This window comes from Equus quagga, chromosome 1 (genome assembly GCF_021613505.1).
Source record: "Equus quagga isolate Etosha38 chromosome 1, UCLA_HA_Equagga_1.0, whole genome shotgun sequence".
NCBI classification, from domain to species: domain Eukaryota; kingdom Metazoa; phylum Chordata; class Mammalia; order Perissodactyla; family Equidae; genus Equus; species Equus quagga.
The window spans coordinates 183,447,755-183,470,623 of record NC_060267.1 but is presented as its reverse complement, the minus strand read 5'-3'; the positions used below and the strand labels follow the sequence as shown (position 1 = coordinate 183,470,623).

The 22,869-nt window shown below is 38.2% G+C and overlaps 1 protein-coding gene across 22 annotated transcripts in view; it reads right to left on the bottom strand.

Annotated features, from left to right (window-relative positions):
• MBNL1 (muscleblind like splicing regulator 1) overlaps positions 1–22,869 on the bottom strand; it is a 169,532-nt gene that overhangs the window by 56,141 nt on the left and 90,522 nt on the right. The window contains exon 1 of one of the 22 annotated variants that reach the window (XM_046667065.1): positions 1,153–1,175. The exons of the other annotated variants lie outside the window; for them this stretch is intronic. Coding sequence (XP_046523021.1) covers positions 1,153–1,155 — 3 coding nt within the window. The 5' untranslated portion in view covers positions 1,156–1,175. Of the gene's footprint in view, positions 1–1,152; positions 1,176–22,869 lie in introns of those variants that run through there. 22 annotated transcript variants of the gene reach the window in all.

Genomic DNA, 22,869 nt, shown 5'->3' with positions numbered 1-22,869 from the left:
AAATAAACAGGTAATCTCCAAACTCCCTTTTTGAGAATTTTAATCTACCTCTCTCTTTTATCTGATTACCTACCAAAAAACAAAATAAAAGGTGAGGTGAGGTAGTCCATGAAGCATAACATGGGGGACATCTCAGAAAACAGTCAGTACCACACAGTATCCTGTGATGCCAGGGTGGACGGAGCACAGAGGAGACGCAGGCTGGGAGGGAAGCATCTCCAAGAGCATTTTCAACTAACCTCAGCACGACTACAGGAGCCACGGGTATTAACCACATCATGCCAGTGGGCAAATTAAGGCTCAGAGAGGTTAAAGGATCTGCCGAGATCACAAAAGTGGCAAATAAAGTTTAAGTCTCAAATCCAGGCCTTATCCCAGTTGAGGATCGCGTTCTCTGTGACACAGCCGGCTCCCCAGAATTCAAGAAGCAAGGAGGTCCTACTAGGTAAACCAGCAGTAAGTAAAACCACACAGGCAGGAACATTCTGGCTATTCACAGACAGTGGCCAAACCAACCTGCCTGCGATGAAGGCTTTGCTAAGGGGATGAAAGTTCTGAGAGCTGAAGTAAAGGAAGTGGAAGTAACTTAAATGCCCGGTTAAGAAATCTACAGCATAAGCAAAAATAATCCATTCACTGAACATCTTTACTGAGGCCTACTTGAATTTCAGAAGGACACTCCAGAGTGACATGGCCTAAGTCATAAGGACACAGGAAGACTGCACTCATCAAACAAATTCAAGAGTAATGACAGTTCGTCAGGTCATTTGGTACCAACAAGCCAAGACAAACAGTTGCACTGAACGGTTCAAGTGGGTCAGCAAAGTAAGCAAGAACACGATGTCCTCCGTGAGATTTATTACATACCAAAATGGCAGAGAAGAAAAAATAGACAGCGACAATCAGGGCTATCACTTGATATCTGAGTTCAAAATAATTTATATTACCCTATGAAGAAAGCAGAACGTACCTAGTCACGCTATTAACCCTGAAGCACTAAATATCTGCTGTGAAATCTTAAATTTATGAAAACGAAACATTTCTCACAAAATAAAAACTACGTATCCATATTTTTGTTTTACAAATTATGAACATAACAGTGAAATACAAGGTAAGAAAATTAACTATGAATGTCGAGGGGAAAAACCTTACCATCTATTATATATGCTCTTCCAGACAGTGGACAGAACCCATCCAACTAAGGTGCTCCCAGAGCCGGGCTCCCTCTCATGCGGCCCCTGTTTAGAGTTTTCTTCAGAACGCTCGTCAGACCCGCAATTATGTTGTTTATGTGTATACCTACTGACCAACTGACTCTACCAGGATGTAAGAACCAAGAGGGCAGAGCCTTTGTCCCCTGGCTCCGAGTGAGCCACAGAGTGTTGAAAAAAGGAAAGAGGGGTCTCACATAATCCTCCCCACACTTCTATGATGGGAGTGCTGTCCTCTCCCCACTTGGCTGGCGAGGGTTCAGAGATCCTGTGAAATTAAGTAATTTGTGCAGTCACAGAACAATCAAAGCAATGGAGACTTATCCGCCTGATTCATATATTCCATAGAAGCAAATTCGGCAGCCTATATTTAGAATGAAGACAATACCAAGTTGAAATTCAAATAGCCGGTGATGTTTAAAACGCAGCAATTAAGAAAACACTCTCTAGAGGACTCTTTTCATTGTATATAGACACAGTCAGACAGACTTCTCACAGCCATTGCCACAGCACACACTCAGGTGCACCAGGGATTTCACACGAATTGACTATGACGTTCTGAAAATCGTAAAAAAAAAGCTGTCTATGTTACCCTTTGGGAAAAACTCAATTTTGCCCCAACTATTAGTGTTGCCACTACAAACATAATAGCAGGTCTCAGTGGTCCTCACTTTGGATGAAATTGTGAAGAAAATCTATTTAACAGTCTTGGTTTTAAAAGCTGTAGGTTCATCTTGGAAACCATGTAGGATGAACTGAATGTCAGTGATAAAAATAGATTCATACTAAATTGGTTACCTTCAATAACTGTTAGAAAAGCTCTATAAATTAGATACCATTTTTCAGTGAGGTTCTTAGAAAAAAGTTATTTAACATAATTTCATACCTTTTGCTAAAAGTGATAATTTCTATGAGATCTCTGAGAAATGACTCTTTTGAGAAAACAATTAAAAGACCTGGCAAATTACATATAATATTCAAGTTCGCTATGCCAACTATTGCTCATACATAAGAAAGAGGAACCTGTATCTAAATTTTGCTAATATCCTATTTTTTTACATCTATCTTCAATAAATACATATTGGATATCTATTAGCTAATCATTACATTGGGTGATACAGGATAGAAAAATAAACACAAAATGTAATTCCCACCGTAAAGAGAGTCAGACTGAGGAGACATCAGTGGAAGCTGACGTCATGAGAAACATCCTCCAGAAGAGGTATGAAGAAAGTTGGGCTAAAACGCCCAAAGGATATTCTCTCACCTGAGAGGATTCACATTCCACCTACCATTCATTCTCCTGAGAAGGTAAGCCAGCAGCTTCTTACCTAGTAGTTCAGTCTGGTTCCAGAGACTTCTAGCTCTTTGCTGCCATTTTGTAGTCGGTTCAGATCTCAGCAAGTGAAAGGACTGGAATTATCATGCCCATTAAAAGTTCTCTGGAACCTGGGCTCAGTCTTGGATATCAAAAAATCCTCTAGGATAGACTGTAGCTGCAGGACAATTTGTGCTTGTAACCTGCATTACCAATTTAAAAGCTATCCAAGGGCTGTGAGCCCCTTCTAGACCCACTCTATTGGGAACACAACGTCACTGCTTTCTAGGACCTCAGAGCTATCGAGACAGGCACACATGAAGAGGGATTTGCGGGAGGAAGGACATAGACCAGGAGGTAGAAGCAGGGTTGGGTGGGAAGGACAGAGGAGTTCATGTACAGGAGTTCTGTTACCTTCCTATGGCAGCTAGGCAAGAGGTTCTGGACAACTTTTAGGAGTTACCTCGAAGAGATAAGATAACACCACTCTAGAAACTCAGGATCTAAGAGAACAGATTATATACTACTTCAAAATGTTGGAAAATTCAACAGGCCATCTGCACGTGTGTGTTTCCTGTTACAAAGAGATAAAGAGGCTTTGGGATTTTCTACTCAGATGAATTCTCAGGAATATTGTTGCATCTTATATGAAGGTTCCCTTACATTACTGCAAAAAGTGGGAGTAGCCACCTTTTGGAAGAACATGATGGTATTGGCAGAGCACTGAAATATTCCGAAAGGCTGCTTTTGTAATATACGCTCCTTCTTCATGTGTAGCTTTCCTACTCTGAGATTATGGCTCACCCAATTAAGGTTATTACATAATTTTGCCAAAAATAGAAAGGGGTTCGTTAAGAAGAAATGTTAAAGAAGACATATATCATTCAAAAATTAAAGATTAACACTTTGAATGTTTTGTGCTTCTTGTTGCTCAACAAAAGCAGAAATTCTGGGGCAGTTGACTATTTAAAGTGGCAGAAGTAGGATAAGTATGCTGATTTTTTAAAGCATTCCATGCATTTTTTTTTGAGTTTCGAAATAGCGCACGAAATGTAAATATGTACAAAAGGCTCAATTTGTTGAACTCTGCCCCCATTACCACCACTGCAAAGAGTCCAATGTCAATTTTAGTTCTCAATTTTTGTCTCAGAAAGAGGCTCTGAAATTTTTAATAGAAGCATTATGTAGCAATAAGAAGTGGACTACACATTAATAAGGATACGATAGTACCTTAGCAGAGGATTTTAAAAAAAAATGTGGTCTATCTTTAGGGACCTTTTGTTGATATTACTGTTTATGTTGCATTACATAAAGATAAAAGAAGTCTTTATGCCACTACTTGCTATTTATAAATCTCAACCGCCTATCCATAATGTAAACATGCTTTTTTTCTTTTTACAAAATGACAGGACTTCAGGAAGCTCCCTAGATTTGTAACCCATGCTTAGTTTAAAAGAAACTCTTAAAAACAGCTTGCAATTCATTCAGATGATAGAAGCTAAAAGCACGCCAATACTTTAGTACCAATTCCCCGCAAACTCAGCCTTTCCCACCAAAATAGAACTGGAAAGCATTCGTCAGAATTTTTTAAACGTGCTTCCCTGGGAGTTGGGGGTGGCAAGGGGAGACACAAACAGCTTCGGCATGCCGAAGGCAACTGCATGCAGCTTCTCACTGCTTCCAATCAGGATGTCAACACTTGGCTGATCAAACTTGATTTTTCATCTGTCACGTATACCGTTTTCCATCTTGAACTATGCCGAGGCATTTTGTACAGGAAACACCGCTGCAATGCCTGGCAGACGTTTAGCAGAATGCCGCACAGACAAAACCATGTCAGGCAGGAGCTAGACGCCGGGAGAATACGGAAGCGTGCAAAGGTAAAGCCCCCCAACACTGTCAGCCTTCCTCCCCAAAGTCTTCCAGAGCTGTAAGAAGCGCTACTGTTTCCATGTGGTTTTCAGGCAAGTTGTATGAATCAAGTTTTCAAATGCAAACGACAAGGTCAGAAGGAGGAAGGTTTATAGGTATGAGGAGCCAGAAGAAGAAATGGAAGTGTGCGAAGAAGGTCAGGAGTTTGAAAGATAATGTCAGAAATGTGTAAAGAGAAACTTAACCAGTCACCTAACACATCTGCTCCTAGCTGTGAAGACTTCATCTTTCAGACTCGGGATCATTATTATCCGTTGTAGGAAAGGTTTTAACTTCTCCAAGAAAGATCTATTTTATGGGTAATATTATGCAGCAAAGTCCCTTTAAACCTGATAAAGGAGACAGTGCTTAATAATGGGAGCTCAGGGGCTGGCCCCGTGGCTGAGTGGTTAAGTTCGCACGCTCCGCTGCAGGCGGCCCAGTGATTCGTTGGTTCGAATCCTGGGCGCGGACATGGCACTGCTCATCAGACCACGCTGAGGCAGCGTCCCACATGCCACAACTAGAAGAACCCACAACGAAGAATACACAACTATGTACCGGGGGGCTTTGGGGAGAAAAAGGAAAAAATAAAATCTTAAAAAAAAATAATAATGGGAGCTCAAAAAAGTGGAAAGATGCACTCAGGTTCAAACCCCAACTCTGCTACTTACCAACCCTGTGACCTTGTACACACCACACAATGCTCTGGACCTCGGCTTCCTCATCAACAAGATGGGAATAACTATACTATCTACCTGATGGTGACTTAATGAAGATTTAAGCGAAAACTTGTGGAAAGCCAATCCCCAGCACCTAGAAAACACCAGCAGAGTATAGTCGTTGCTCGTGAATTATCCTAGTTTATCTGGATTTGTTGCTGAAAGCTCTCTGGTCTGTCTCTCATAGAAGTGCATTTTAAGGCCTTTGCTCACTGATCTGGTAATCTGGGCCTTTCCACAAGTGCCAGCTCCTGCTCTGCCGCTCCACAGACTGTGGGACAGGGGCGTTCTTGCCGGTACCCTGTGACCCTCTCCCTGAAGCGAGTATCCCCAGCACCAGTGTTACTGTTCCTTGGTGTACTCCTCTCTTACAGAAAGGAAGGCACAGCGTGTTATTTCCAAAAGCTGGATCTCAGACTGTCAACAGAGGACTATCACCCTTTTATAGCCACTTGTGTGTGTGTGTGTAGGTGGGGAGAGAGTGAGACAGACATATATTGAGAGAGATGAATATATATATTTGCATATATATATGAGTGTGTGTGTGTAGACAGAGAGATTAACATACGTACGTAGACAAAGGGCACATACAGAGATCAACCCCCATTCAAGGTCTATGAAAGACTTCATGTAAATTAGGCAAGGTTAAATGAAAGTGAATCAGGTTCAAAGGTTTATTATTAATCTTTACTAATAGTATCCACATTCACATTGTACAGTAACTCAGAAACTGCTCCATCACCACCTCACTTTCCCTCTTTGCCCTTACTTTAGAGCATTATTCATGTAATAAAGATACTTGTCCCTTTTAGTTAGTCAGTTCATTTACTTGTATAGCTGTATAAAGAATGTACATGTTGACTATCAGACATGCTCCATAGATGTCTACTGAATTCTATCAGTGAGGTTTCCAGACTTCCAGCTCCAACCTTCAGCTGCTAGGTCTCTGAGCCAGAATCATTGGCCATTGCCCAGAAAATTCTGTGTCCCCTTCTGTCCTGGCCTTTCCCCTGGTGTATCTATCACACATCTTCAAAGTCATCCACCCTGGACTGGATGTAGGTAGCCAGATGTAAGAACTGAACCAGGGATCTGAAGCACCCATGACGAGATTCATGCTCCTAGTACAGGAATTGAGGGTAAAGAGGAGATAGAAGAAGAATATTGCTCCACTCAATTACGAGACTGGGAGTGCTAGGATTGTAAAAGCTGAAGATCTAAAAACTATAACTAATCTTTGTTAGTTTCTTTTTTCAAACACTTTTTGCACAATACTGGTAGGAAAAAAGCATTAGTATTTTAAAGCCTTACCAAACCTTTGTAAACTCCCAGATGTAGAAATGCTTCACATGGTCAGAGTTGCTGTTTATGTGAGCAATGAACAAGGACATGCTGAGGAACAGCCAACTAGGTGCCCTCTCCAGCCAAGTCATCAAGCCTGCTCAGGGCACGCGCCTGAAACTCCTCCGGAGCACAAGCCCAACCCAGCACATGTCAGGAATCTCTGGGATTGTTCCTGAATATCCAAAAATGACATGAATGTATATGGTCTTGTGAAACCCTGTTGGCCCATAAAACAGTGTTCGGGGCCTGTGGCTCAGATAACAGAGTTGTGGGCCACTTCATCTTGATTTTTACTTTTCACTTTTCTTGTTCATTTATTAAATGGCCTTGGCAAGCTGATTTACCACTCTTTATATAAGTTAATAAGACCGTTTTTATCATTTTTCTTAGGCTACTGGAGATAAATGAGATGCAATCAAAACCTAGCCACAGAGCATATATGTGTGTATATATATATATACCATGAATACAGATAAATAGCAAATATATATAATTTGTTTCATATATATATATATAAAATTATAAAATTACAGAGTCCTCATTGCTCAGGAGCCATCTATAGATCAGAACGGGACAATGGCACTTCATCAAGGTGAGATTGAAGTATTCAGTCATAAATGCTTTCTGTGACTTCTGACGAAAGGAACAAAGTCATCCATTAACCAAAAATGCAATGAGCAGAGTTTTAAGAGACAAAGATGCTAAACGTGAAAGGAACACTTTTACAGAAACCCGCACCAGTGGAGAAGAATTAAAAGGAGTGACTAAACATATTTTAGTTCTTGACTATACGAAATCATGGCTTTTGAAGGAGGAAATATACAGTATCATTTACTCCTTTCACGTTTTAATCTGTAGAAGGCAAACTTCATTTTAATTTTGCAAGTCTTCAAGGTAGACGATTTCTTTCTTTCCAAGGATTTGCTTTATTGGCTTTCGTTGAGTAACAGTTTCACACTCAACACCAAATGCAATGCTGTCGTGTGCTTGGTGCAGGGTTATGCTACTGCAGGGGGATAAAAATAGCAAAGGCAAAAAAAAAAAAATACACAGCAGACCAGATTAGCTTAAAATGGAAGATTTCAGATAAAGCTCTAAAACAATTACAACAGATACAACACCTGAGTCTTCGCTGTGAAATAGTTCTTCCTTCATTATATAATATTAAAATTACCTTAGGGATTCATATTTCTTTCTCCCTAGACCTAGAAACTATTCAAGTTGTACCGGGTCTCGGAAGAGTTCAAAATCCAAGCTGCATTGGCCTGCTGTGTCTGTTTACTTACTCTATTTTTATAACACTGCAGAAGCAGAATCCAACTTACCGAATACCTGCTTCCACATTCTGCACCACACTGATTCAAGAGATAAAATTTATGAGAAGCAAGCTGCAAACCAGGTTTGTCTCTAATAAATCCATCTCCTCTATACTATTAAACTCAGGGCCCTAAGGAACCACTCACTGTCTTAAAAATCTGAAACACAGCCCAAAAGGATTTCAGTTTTTTTTCAGACTCTGTTCTGCCGGGTCAGACGGTTGTCTACTTTACCTGTGTGAAATAACGCAAGTTGCTGTTCTCATTTGCAAGGCTGACTGTGTGTACCGACCCCCAGCAGGTTTCCCGACACACAACAGGCTGTGGGCTAGACGCATCGTTTCTACACAGCAATCCACTACACAACACACTACAGCTAAATTAGTTAGTATAATACATCCTTTACTGTGAACATCTTTCATGCCGAAGAACAATGCCAAATCAAACTTTTACTTTGTGCAGCATTTCTAACAATTCCATGTACCCAAGAAAAATAAGCTTGAGAGTATTGACAGAATGGGATATGCCAATTAAAAGTTGTTGCCATAGAAACAGGCTTTAATATGTTCTACGAAAAATATGAACACGTTATGCTTTCTCTTTAGTCATTTACATTTGAACATAAAATGTGAAAAACACAATTATAGAGAAGGGTGCAGCTCCCTAAGGGAACATCAAACACATTCTCTTGCTCATGAAAAAAAATACAAGCTCCTTTTCTCAACCAAAAATGAACACACACTGTTTTCTTGAATTTTTCATAGATTATTCGACTAATATATCACTTCAGTGTATGGTGTGATTTTTTTTTTTCTAGGACTGAGCTTTTTTTCCCCCCAAAGTACTCTACTAGATTTATATTTTCTGAAAGTCTTCAAACACTGTGCTCTTTGAAAAATAACTTTAAAAATATCTTTTGAACTACTCAAGGGGAAGATCATTACAAAGGATCCTTTGACATTCTAAACACTCTAAATACCACATGTTTAAAAGTATTTTAAGTACATCATTGAATGTTCCTGAATGTTGACTCAAAGGATTAATATGGGTTAGACTCTAGCCAGATGACCATAACCAGCCACAGGATATAAAGTAGTGAGCTACTCTATCACTTTTATTGCTGTTTTACTAACATAGTCCACGACAAGAATTCTGGACGTAGGGCTATTACTCTTCAGATAGTGACCCACAAGATAAATATTAATGTTTTGTTCCCAGATTGTACTCATTTCAGTATCACTCCAAAAAGCAAGTGACACATTTAAAGCTTGTTTTTTGAAAGGACCAATCCATTATGATGTGACTTGATTAATTATATATAAAATGAAGTTATCCTACGATTGGTGAAAATTAAAAATGATTTCTTCCTTCATCAGTTGAGGGCACAATTACATGAAATGTGGAAAGGGTGCTGAACAGAATACTTGATTAGGACATTACTATCGTCTCCACTGATCATACTATTGACAGAACTGAAATCCACAAAGACTTTAATTGAGTATACTTCAAATGAAAGAAAGCAGTTGTTAGGAAAGAGGAGGACATATTTTCTTAATCCCAGAAGACCACCTGAACTACAACATTAAACAGCGTCTGAGAGAACCAGTCCTGTAAATGCCCCTTTCTCTCCTGAGCATTCTCTCCACCTCAGAGGACTAGGGGGCACCTGGCTTAAAGGCAACGACGCTCTTGAAAGATTTAACCTGAGAAAGGCCTAAATACAAGAAGAAATATCCTTGAAGAAAGCATATATTTAAAAATATCTTACAAATCCATTTTCTAAAAAACCTTAAGTTGTCTTTCAAACTGCAACAAAGAGGCAAGTCACATCTGAAAATTAAGTACTCCTATCCAACAGAAAGAGTTCTCTTTCTGAGATTTCTGCTAGCGATGTGCAACCTCTCTTGCATTACATAAAAAGTATAAATAATTCTGAAAACTACACCACCGTTATTTGATCTTGTTTTCTGGCCTAAAGAGTAAATAATCATCATCTCAATAAGCTCTACGAGAGCATGCCGACTAAAGAATCAAATCTTCAGGCAGCACTCAGATAAACAACCAGCCACCTTAGGACCAACAGCTTGTTTAATGGCACAAAGTTGGGAATTACAAACTCCTGACACCATTGATTTATAACATTAGACATTTCCAAAGCAACACAAAAGAATGTCTGTTTCATCAAGCAAGGCTGTGCTCCGAAGATTTAGATTTCAAGTTTCAGAATCAAAGGTTGGAAAATGAACATCATGTCAGCCCCACACCTGCCAGAGAACGTTGGCGATGGCTGCGTTAGTGTCCATCTGAGGTGGTTCAACACCCCGCACCGTGTCAGGCTGCCCGAGAGGATGTTAAACATCGTGACTGTAATCTATGTGTTGTTTAGTTTCTTTTTCTATGTTGTTCATAGAGTATTGTCACGATGCTTTACGGTTGACAATGAAGTAGTATTTTTTTAAAAAATGTAACTTCTAAAAATCAATTTGAATTTAGTTCAGATTCTTTTCAAACTATATATATTTCATTTTCAATTATTTTTCCATAACTCTCTACCAGGCAAAAACCTGGGAGCAACACTCTTTGAGAATAAAGGACTGTTTTATATATGAAAAAGACTTAGAAAGTTTTTAATATACCCTGATATATGGATAAAAAGTGTAATGATTTGTGGCTTCTCCACTAAGAAGCATTTCCTCTGGGCAGAGTTCGTCACAGCCTATCTCCATCAACCACGCTGCCGAGGGTAACTTTTCCGTTGTACACTAAGGATATGGGGTCTGTAGCAATTCAAATACAAATTATTTAAATCTTACATTTTGAAAAGCAACGTGAAAATGTTTGTCACTTTGTTACCCAAATACCTAACACAAACCGCAAAGTTAAATTCTCACTTAATCTAAATAAACAATAAATCTAATAAATAGTAAATCTAAAACATTCTTTAATGGTATGGATTTACTTAGATGCTATGGATCTGCTCAAAGTCCATGACATAAAAAGGGAATCTAAGATGAGTAAAGATGAAATCACTAATTCTCTTAGTCACAGATTAAAGGTACACTCTCCAAATTCATCATTTTTGTTAGGTATTATTTTTCCAACATGACAGCAGCATAGTTTTCAAGGTAAAAGCACCCTGAAATAGATCACAACACATCTACACTCTGAAAAGTGCTCATCTCTGGGTCTCAGCATCACTACAATGAGAACTGCCCAGAACATTCCTGTGGAAACAAGTGGAGAGTGGGCACTTGGGAAATGGCTCCATGGCAACTATTCCCCAGGGATAACAAACCTTTGTTGATCTTGTGACAATGGATCCTTTACACCAGCTCATCTCATCTAATGTATTCTCTATTCATGCAACAGCATTTCTCTATAAACAAAGTTGTGAGATCTTTGCTATTTTCAGTATACTTTCTGCTCTGTACAGAGCAGATAAACAGCTCCCTAGCTGTGGAGGGTCACAGACACCCCTGCATGCTATGGACTCACTCTCCAGAAAACTGCACATGTGGAATTAATGTAAAATATGAGGGCCTCTGAATAACCCCACTGAAACTAGGAACTCCTTTAGGGGTTCTGTGAAGTGTGCAAGAATCTCCAGTTGAAGGTCGAATTCCAGGGTCCACCCATTGCAGGAGTTGTTACAGACTACAGAAAGTGGGGCTTGCCTAAGGATCCAAAAGCAAATCAGTATGCACAAAAGCGTTCTCTGAAAGCAGTCTGATAGAGAAGCTTTTAGTGAGGAATAGAGATTTCCGAGAAATTCTGTCGAAATTTGTTTCGAAACCAAATGTTGATACTACCTTATAGTAGAGCCCTTGTCTCACGCGCCCTTGTGTCCAGAGAGGGGACCCGAGCAGGTCTTCCCTCCTCCTGTGGCTGGACTAGAGGGATGGCCCCACGGCCTCTCAGCAAGAACCAGTCCTTGAGAGGGACGTTACCGGGAGACTCAAGAACATACAGAACCTCCCTTGTAAGTGTGGAGTGATACACAAAATAAGCGTTATAACCATTATAGAACCAAGAATGGTAAAGCAAAAAAGCAAAATGAAGTTGCAGGAAACATCAGGATAACTAAAACTGAATTCAAAAGGCAAGAAAAATAAGAAAGAGGTAGCCCCTGCCCAATGTGAGAAGAAGAGATAACAGAACAGGACACATCCAACTCCTGCTTATCTTGCCCTTGAGGACAAACCTCTTCCAACGACAAGATATTAAAGACAGAAGGCGCGCTGCATAATGGGCGGGGAAGAAGTCCAGCAGCATTCGTGGACAGGAGAAGCACTATAAAAACGAAAGAGTCTCCAGAAAAAAGAGTCTTCCCACTTATTTTGGACTTTCAAAGTTTCATTTTCTCTTTCACACTTCGAATTACTTGAAGTTTTAGGAAAGGGGCAGGAAAGTCTTACTTCTGTTCTCTCTCGAGTTGCTCCTCCTAACACAACGTATGCTTTCTCCAGCTGTTGTCCCTTTTTACAAATGTTATGTGGCCTCCTGTGTCAGGAATGGGCAGTGATAAATCATGTCAGTGCATTCAGCCTCACTCCCACGTGAGACAAGCCGGCGAGCACTCTCAGAGAGTTTTCCACTTGGCCCTTCCACTGCCAAGTGGGTTTAAAGGCAAACTATTTCATACCTATATTTGCTTACTTGATCAAACATCACCACCTCTGTTTACTAAACAACTCTAAATATACCTTCCTTGGGGTAACTAAGGTGTGTGTTACGACTATTTAGTTACTCCAAGGTTGTTTCTAAATCATTTGACAAATACCCCAAACACCTAATATGGCCCTGCCCTCAAAAACCATAAGCCCTGGACTGAAGCAGGTTAGGGTGTCAAAGGAGAAGCTGAAAAACAAAGTAATAAATCAATCAAACAAGGATGGGACATCGAATAACTAAACTCTTTGACTGGGTTGATCATTTGGAAGCCAAGTTACTCATCTTAGAAAAACATAAACTTTAATCTTTTCTCACCCTATTAAATTACAAAGCTAAATTAGATAAAATTTTTTAATCAGAGATAAAAACACACCTTTCACAGAAACACAGGTGGAAATTAACATATGTGAATGGAGAGAACGATTATTGGCATATTAAATTAAGATCAATTTTCACAGAAATATGAATGTGGAAAAGTAAAAGAAAATTAGATTTTGCTAACGACTGAATATGCTAGATCATCACCAAAATGAATTTTCTGATAAGTGATTTTCCAGTAGACAACAGAGGACACATTTCACTATTCTGCGATAATATTTCAATAAGTAAGTAACCAATCAAAAAGACATATTCATCTTTTTATGTTGTATTAAAGTTTAAAATATTCAAACTGTAAACAGGAATTTTTCTTAAGAAAATAGTGTGCACTTATGGGTAAAGTTTGTTTTTATTTTTATTTTCTAGCAAGTAAGGATATACACTAATTCAATATGCCCTGGGCTTTTTCTATGGCCTTCCTAAAGTATAGAGATGTACTTCTAGAAAGGAAACCTAGAAGCTTCTGTTACCTTCAGATATACTCATATTTGCACACACTTCCTCAAATCCTGATGTGTTCATCTTTCAATCCAGGCTTTGTTACAAATAATTTTGAAAATGAGCAGAGTTTAGAGCTGCCTCTTATGGAAATATAATGTAAACATAAAACTTTTTATAATAAAAACATATATTACAAAATGGAAGTTTGGGAAAAGATGTACGATTTTTACCATTTGGATCCATCTAAAAATAGGGGTATTTTCTGACACAAAGCCAGTTTATTCCATCTCATTGCCATCCCTGTTTAACTTACTGCATGCTCCTCAAATGCTATGGTATAAGAACTTGCTATTTAATTAAGAAAAGAAATCTTATCTTGGAAGTGGCTTATGAATATTTTGATTATTCAAAGAGTCTTCCCGTGTAATGCCAAACAAAAATGTATCAAAATTTAGAGGGAAAAACTAGTAACTCAATGCTGAGAGAAACGTGCAGTGGAATATACACACATTTGAAGTGCATAAACACTCATAAATGATTAAAAAATAAACCCAATACAGGAAAATGTATAAGAGCCACATTAAAATATAGCGTGTGAAAATGTAGTAACTTCCATATGAAGAGCTTAATATAATGGATGAAGGTAGTAGAAATATTCCTTCTTCACGCTCACAACACTGGATATATTTAGCCAAGCCTTCGGGGGCAAGGATGACAAGGCGGAAGCTCTAAAACCTCTTCTAAAATCTCTTTAGAGGCTTATGCCCAGTAATCAATTAATGCCTGAAAGTTCCTCCATCCACGCTCATCTTCCCGTCCATTCCCCTCACTTTCTCTCTCTCTCTCCTTCCAGGCTGGCGCAGTGCCAGTCAGAGTTTAGATGCAAGGAAAGAATCCATTTTGAGCAAGTAGGAAGATAAGGAGAGTGTCAAATTCTCAAATTATCCCACTTTCTTTCTTCCTCTAATCACTTCAGGCACTCTATTTTAGGCATTCAAGGACCAATATGTTCTACAACTGTTAATGCTGGATTTTGTGGGCACTTCCTATTTTTATACTATGACGCATCTTTTAAACTTCAAATCTGTAACAAAAGGAGATTTCTCAAACACAGAGAAAATATAGTACGTGATGAACAGTGAAGGAAAATTTCTTGACCTCAAGGTTATACAACCTGCAATGTACTACTGAACCATGGCATAAAAATCTTCATACCTTGAAATCTTGAAGAAGAGACCATTGGGTTTAGAATTAATATTAACTCATGCAGATTAGGAACAGCAGTCTGTGGTTTTAATCTCTGTTTTACTTTTGGAAATGATACCTATTTAGAAGGTCATCAATTGCCCTATAGTGGAAGCATCCTCTGTCATTAGCCTCAGTCTATCTCCAGGAAATTAGACTCCTTCACCATTTCAGACAGCGCAGAGGCAGGGTACTTGAACTCCATCTGAATCTTTGACCAAAACAAAAAAAGCCAAAATAAAACAAATTTTAAAAACCCCAAAACAAAACTAAAGAAACAAAAGAACCCACACCCTACTATACCTCCTGGTTCTTTGCTGCTTATTTGTAGCAATTATTCTAATATCATTTAGAAAATCTGTGTTCCAGTAAACTTAATGAGGACAATTCTGAGCGATTTGGAACAGTCCCAGGAAAGCAAACAATATCTTGCCAAAAATATAAGGCACAATCAAAACAACGGTTTGAAAGAAAAGCTGAAACAATTTTATTATTGAAGCCTCCAAGCAAAGTTACTGTGCATCCATAGGTGGTTTCCTTTGCAAGGGAAAGTGCTGTAAAGTCATTACCAAATATTAATGATCATTGCTTGGTGAAAGATGACACATTTTGGTAAAATTTTTCAGAAATAACCACACTTGCACTTAGCAGAGAGCTACATATATAGGAATTCCTGCTTCGGCGTACATTCTGTCAATTTGCTATGGTCTTCAATAGAAAAACTCAAGGTTAATTATTAGAAATACCAGTGGCACCTTCTTAGACAAGTCTTTCTATCTAATTGCCATTGTTTCCAATCTAGATTTAAGCTATTCAGTATGTGTTAAACATGCAGGATAACCATATTACAAATCAAAATGTAGTTCACAGAGTATTCAGCCTACTACAAATAAACATTTTAAAAACTTCTAATAATGATATAACATAGTATACTGGGTATGACTTCTTGATATTACTGGAATTGTAAAAAGCTGTGAAAATTTTCAAAGAGGAAATTTTTCATAGGAAAAATAAATGATACAGGCACGTTTAAAAAGTTTTGCAAAAGCTGTCTAGTTATTATATCAATATCAGGTAGGAAATATTTTTAAACGTTCAAATAAATTCAGAGAGGTAACGGCATTAAAAATATGTCAGCATTATATCTATTTCATCGTAGTAAAATGTGAACTTTCTTATCACAAAACCAAACAATTAAAATCGATAAATATTATAGGAACAAGTGCACTATTTCTCATTAGGATAGCAAGAATACATGAAATATTCTTCATACTCTATCCTTGTGCCCAGTACTTGACAGCTGTACATTTTATCAAAAAATAAATTAATGTGATAGTTCTGACTAAAATATATTCAGAGCACTGTAGAAGATAGCTAATTTACTCAATATTAAAGAATTCTAAACAAGTAACTGCCAAAGATTCTGAATCATGCATGTGACCTCCAAATTCAGTGAAGCGTGTCACAGCATAAGTTTTAATTCCATCAGTAAATTGTCTTTGGAGACATAATGACAACTGACATTTATCGTCATATAATGTGTGCTAAGCCCTGTTCTAAGTGCCTCACGTGTATTCGCTCCTTTAAGCCCTTACAATCCTAGTCAGTAGGCACTTGTATCACCCCCAAACGAAGGATGATGAAACTGGAACACAAACAGGTGAAGGCATTAGCTAACAGTCATACGGCTGATAAGTGGAGGTGTCAGGGCGTGGCCACGCAGGCTCTCTGAGCGCTGGACCAGCCCAGCTGCAGCGCCTCTCCTGGAGGCCCACGTCTCCGCAGATGGTTGAGCAGGAGAGCAGCAGGAGTGTCAAACAGTCCAGATTCAAAGGCCCACATCAGAACAAGACCTGGCCAGTCTAGTGGAAAATGTGTCATCTCGGAGCATAATTCTACTAAAAATAGAGAACATCATCTTATCAAAAAGGAAGACACCTTTGAAGAAAGGCACGATCATTACCATTATTAATAGCTTCTTACTCACAATGAAAATCTTCCAACTGCTTGGAAGAGCTTCACTGTCACTGCTGTGTTTTCCTCGCTACCATGGTTCGGGTTTTGTATTAAAGAAACAGGAAGGTGGCCTGTGAATCACCAACCACAACCCCTCCTCCCTATCACATTTTGAGTCTAAGGAAAGAGAGGAAAAAGGAAGAAGAGGGAAAAGAGGAAGTGAGGAAAAGGGAAGCACAACCAGGAGAAGATGGAGAGCCTGAACGGCATGGAGACCCTGAGGTGAGGCCGCAGAATCCCAGTCCCCAAGCGGACGGGCAGCGCTGCGTCCCTCAGATCACTGGCAAAGAAATGCACTGGGGACAAACGATCTGAAGCTTCCGCATTTTTCACAACAACTTCTTATTCCTGAAAGTACACTATTTGTCAACAGTGCTATCTTAGATTCCCTAGGTTTCGGCTGTCCTCTCACCACATCTAACCTATGATCATCTACATAACAATCTGACAGATGGGAGGTTTCCAGCAACTATTAGTCAGCAAGTCTATCCACCATAAACATTTCATTCTGCTTCTAAAACAGCTTCACATTTCAGGTATGACCCACAAATAATAATGGTACTTTCAAAGAATCTCTAATTTACGAGGTTCTGACTATGAAGGCAGAACTACATCACTATATTAAACGATTCAAACAGGAGAGATAAACAAAGTGTGGTTCAATTTATATTTCTCCAAGACAATATGTAGGAATTTTTTCTAAGATGTCTGAGCCAAATATCTGTACATATCTGAACAATTTAACAGAATACAGTCTTAAGGAAAAACTACATTTTTAATTCTAAATATTTTAGTCATTAATTTAAAAACTGTTTCTGAAATTTAAAGAACTTCTTTTGTAAAACATAATTCCATACTATACTTCAAATTATTAATTTAAGAATATATTGACATATTTCGCAGCAAGAATATAAAAATATTTAGAAATTTCTCCAGGAAACAAAAGTTTGATATGTAACTTGAGTTTTCTGAAGTCTAAGGGAAATAAATGTGGCTAACATTGCATTGCAAATACTTCTTACTCTTGGTAAATTATACGAGAGTATTAACCAGTTGGAAAATATTCCCTTCAGGATGTGAGAAATATATGGAAATGTAAGTACTAGGTCTCTATTATTATAATTATTACTTATTTTTATGAATTCATTATCCAGGATGTTGCAAATATTTGTATGCATAATTCAACAGTAATCATGGTGTTTATCCTAACTGATAATCTACAGATTGCAGTGCATTTATGATTTCAATGAAATTAATCTTCAATTCTCTACACTTCATTGTGAGAAGAGCTGTAAATAAGTGGCCAAGAGGAGCCTTTTAGCATTGATGCTTTCCTTGAGGAAGAAAAAAATTCCTTTGGGGCAAACCCATCTTCATTCACTGCAGAATGCAACTATGCTCCAAAGGAGCTAATAACCTTAACTCCTTATACTACATATGTCTAAGAGATATGTTCTTTGTCATATAAATAAGATATAAGAATAATAGACATGTCCCAAGAAATAACATGATTAAGTCATTTCTTTTTTGTCCGTGGGAAAAAAAATTACTCCCACTTCCCAAGTCCTCTTTTGACCTATGAGAGCAAAGGATGTGTGGGCGGCGGGCAGCGGGTGATGGGGTGGCAATCTCTCTCGTTAGCAGTTCCAACATCTCGGAAGCCCTCCTCTAGTTTTCCAATTATTTTTCCATGTTCCGATACACACTGAACAATTTAATCTTGCTTGGTAAATTTTATCTAGATTATTCCGCAAGCAAAACATCAATTTCACTTTCCTGGCAATCACAATCTGCCCGCTTTCTGTCGGCTTCCTTTGACTCCAGGTTGACAACCCGGTTTGAATGACCATTGCTCGGAAGGGAAATGCCAGGGCATATCTGTCAGCTCTGTGAGTTGAGGCCACTGGAGTGTGGCTACTTAATGATTTATGACAGAGCTGGGAAGTGATCACTCGCAGGGCTGCTGGAGACGCTGGTGGCTGACACCATCGCAGAAAGCCGTGCAGATGTGTCCCAGCAAAGGGGCCTCCAAGCATCTTGTTTTCGTCAGGTCACTGCACGTGCCCACCATCCAACAAATGAGAGTGGCCCTTCTCTATCCAACCCCCTCCTCTGACAGAACAAAACAGAACAAAAAACTAAACCAAACGAGTCTTTCACTGGACTTTTAAAAACTGGATATTCAGTATTCAAATATTCAAAATTCAATATTCAAATTATCAAGTAATAAATCACCATACATAGTAAATTTAAGATAGAGCCGATTTTAGAAGGCCTCTTTCTATAGCTGGGCTTCAATGTTTCTAAAGAAGAAAAGATAAAGGAGATCCTCATTTTTAATAAAGTCTTTATATGTAAAAGACGTATCTTAAAACATTTACACAAGAAATGAGATAACATTTAGGATTTGCTTTAAAATACTCAAGCCCACCACCCACCCCCCCCCCAAAAAATGAGAAGATAGAAGCAACAAGATTAACAAATACTGAAATTTGTTGACACTGGATTATGGTGTATTATACTGTTCTCTCCATTTCTACATATGTTGAAAATCTTCATTTAAAAAAATTTATTTAATAAACAAACATGGAGTTTTGCATTAAATCATTACTTTCCCTAAATTAACCAAATCAAATATAAACTATGTCTAATGCATTTTCCCTTTAGAATTAAAGCTTTAATTACTTTAAATAAATATATAACACATCCTCAATTTCATTACAGAATTATGAACACTGCATCATTTCAGTCTATATTCGCTACATGGAATTATTAATGTCTAATATTCTGCGAACTATTACTTGATTGTTAATTAAGGACAAATGAGATGGTATCTAAAGAAAATGTCTTAATTCACGATCTGAAATAACTGACACTCGTAAGCAATTATTTGGGTGTCCCTCATTTTCATAACGAACGGTGAAACAAGAAAGGATGACTACGACATTCCAAAACTTGTTCACCTTCCCACTTGGCTGCGATAGTTGTTTCTTCCTCATGCCTGTGTATTTAAATCTCAGTCTTGCACCTGTCATCATCTATCCTTGCAAAGCATCAGATTGCTACATTTCCAAAATAAAAGAATAAACTGAAAGATTCCTTCATTAATCTTCCACCGTGAGCCACTTAAAAGTAAGTGAAGCCTTACAGCCTGATTCGGTTAAATTTTCCACAGCATCTACGTTCAAACGGAAGTGTATCTGCCAGCTTATTAGGTGCCCAGGATATTACATTACACTCTGCAGAGCTCAGCAAGACGACTCATACAGCAAAATAAGAAGAAAAATGGATTGAAATAGAGTAAAAGTAAGTGCTATAAAAATCAACTGGTGAAAATTACATGTGATAAAAGATGTGTACTTTCTCTAAAAATTATGTCTTGAAATCAGAAATATATTAGTCTTTAAAACCAGAATAAGACACTTCTGACAGTAATTGTATTCAAGGTTGGAAAGTTGTTACGTGATATTCAAATAGCAGCAAGCCCTCTGGCTAGGATTACAAGCCCAGTTAACAGCTTTTCAGCTTCACCATGATCATTGAGACTACTCTTTTTTGTTGGTTTTTCAATTTTAATTTTGCAGTTAATAAATTGTGGAATCTTAGAGTTTGAATAGAATTTAGAAATAGCATTGTCAACCATTCAATTTTGTAGCTAAAGAAATGAAGGCTCATGGAATATCAGAGTCTTGCCTTTCTACTAAGTTGTGGCAGATTTAGCCCTCTTTTACATGTTTGTCCTGACACAGGCTGCCTTGTTTATGCTTTTGAAAGATTCCTTTCTATCTCTGAGTCCAAATGTTTGTCTCCCTCCCTCCCTCCTTCTCTCTCTCTCTAAATATATACATACACACACATATAGACCACATGTACGTATGTATACACACATATGATAGAGACATCTTCCCCTTTTAAACTGAGAGAATATCTCAGAAGAGAAAAAGTCCCTTGAAACTATCCTGGAATTCCTGAAAAAAAAAAAACTGCATAAACTTTCAGCCTTTTGAAAGATGCTTAAGAGAACTGTGTAATTAAAATAATGCAGTTCTGTTACACCAACATCAAGGCTCTAGCAGTTGTTCACAAACTATATTTAAGACAAAATAAAATTAAGCAAAGCCTTCCTAATTCTATTTTCAGAAGCTAGATTTTCTGGAGAAAAAAATCACCTGCTTCACATGACCAACGTAAGCCCCAGTACCCTTGCACAATCTCTAAATTAGTTAAGGAAGGTACACTGAGCTTAAAGGCTCCATTACATTCACCCCTTTCGAAGTATCAAAATTTGAAAATGAAAGGCTATCAGACTGCAGAGAGAACAAAAGACAACCACATTAACCTGTGAATTGTTCTGCCTTGTGGTGAAGCAGTGTGAAAATAGCAAACATTCAACCTTTTTATCTCTGTTTGCTGGGACCTGAAGAGAAAAGTCAAGCCATGCAATAATTTTTCACTCAGTTAACCAAGTAATAAAAGGGACTACAAAATTATAAAAATTATCAGAAAATATTTTAGGCCACATATCCATTTTACTTTCAAAATTTATGAACTGCTAAACAACACAGTTTAAGGATTACTCTTTAGGAAATTTATCCCAATATAGATTTTACAGGTGTTAAGTTTACTAAATATATGACATGCATATATTTCAAATCTCTAGCATAGTCAAATGCTTTCTAAATAAGCCACCTACAACCATCCTAAACTGGGTGGTATACAGATTTAGTGAATGGTATCATCTGAAGAGCTTCCCAGAGGAGAACTCAGTTACAAAATATGGTGAACTCAGTGTGATGGAAGACCGTCCAGCATCCAGGCACAACAGCCCATTTCCAGGGCTGCCAGCAGCTTCGTGACCAAGGTCCTAACGTGGCCTGCCCTGGATCTTTGCCAAAACTTCAAAAATGGGCACACCAAGAAAAAGGCAGGACAAGTCCCTAAGAAACAAACTGGATTCCTTTTCACCATGATGATAACAGATCTACTCTCTGCTCTTTGGCAGTCTCTCTCACTGCGTTTAACTGACTTTTTTTTTTCCAGGTTGGAGGTTTTTGTCAAAACTTGAATTTACCATCTTAAAATATTTTATGAGAAGCTAAATCACATTGGCAGGACCACGTTTGGAAAATAGTTTGCCCTTATAAATACGTTCCAAATAAAATGTTTTAAAGATACTTAGATTTTTACTTCCGAATTAAATCTGTTCACTAATGGGTCAGTTGGGGCCATACATATTTAGTGTGGTTACAGCTTTTGTTTTACAATTCAGAGGACACATCTGAATTGTATCCCGTATCATCTGAGATGTCAGATAGGTTTCAACTTCCATGTCAATTCTGCCCGGAGGGCACTTCTGCAGTGACGGCAAGCATGTAACGAACTTATTCTTCCTTTCCTCTGCCATGCTGTACATACTCTAGGCATGTAAAGGCACGCAGTGTTTTAACAGGAGTCACAAAGGTGCATTGTCTCCTTGCAAGTGATCTCTTGCTGAGATAACCAGAACACAAAGTTACTGTAAGCCACACTATAGCTACATTGTACACAGATGTCTCTGGTCTTCAGGAATTTTAAACATAAAAGATGCAGGCACTGCTAAACAAAGAAGATATTATAGTCTCCATCAATTACATACCTTAAGTGATCAAATTAGAGAAAGAAGGTACTCTATGCCAGGAGTCGTACATGAAGAATAAGGGCATCTTGAATTTATAATATATTGTGGGAACAAAAAATTCACCTGACAGAGGTTCTCTTTATGGAAAAGGTTTTAATGGAACATGGCTACTGTATCAACACAAGTTATGTTCCCTGGGGCCATCAGCTGTGTGATGGATGAATCTCCTTCTTGATTATGGTTCAGAAAAAGCACTAAGACGACTGAAACGTGAGGGAGATCTGATGAAGACTATTATCTGCAAAAGGTCAGGAACTGATAAATGTTTTCTTGATTGCAAAGTACCCACACATCGTCGGTACTTGTTGACTATATCCAGTCAATAAGGGGTTGCAGCATTTAGGCTCAATTCTGGTTCTGATATTAACCAACTAAATGTCATGTAGCTAAGCAATTAATTCTTAGTTTTCTCATCTCTAAAACAGGACTATCAAAATTGCCTCAGTGGGCTGTTTTACAGAAACCATGTGAGTGTAAGTACCTAGCTTGGCACCACAACACCTAACATATAGTCAGCGCTTGGTAAAAGCTTATCAGAAAAAAATGCTAGAAATAGTTTAATACTGGACTAAGACAGAAATTAATTTCATTGAGCTTATTCCTTTATCTGCCACCTTCA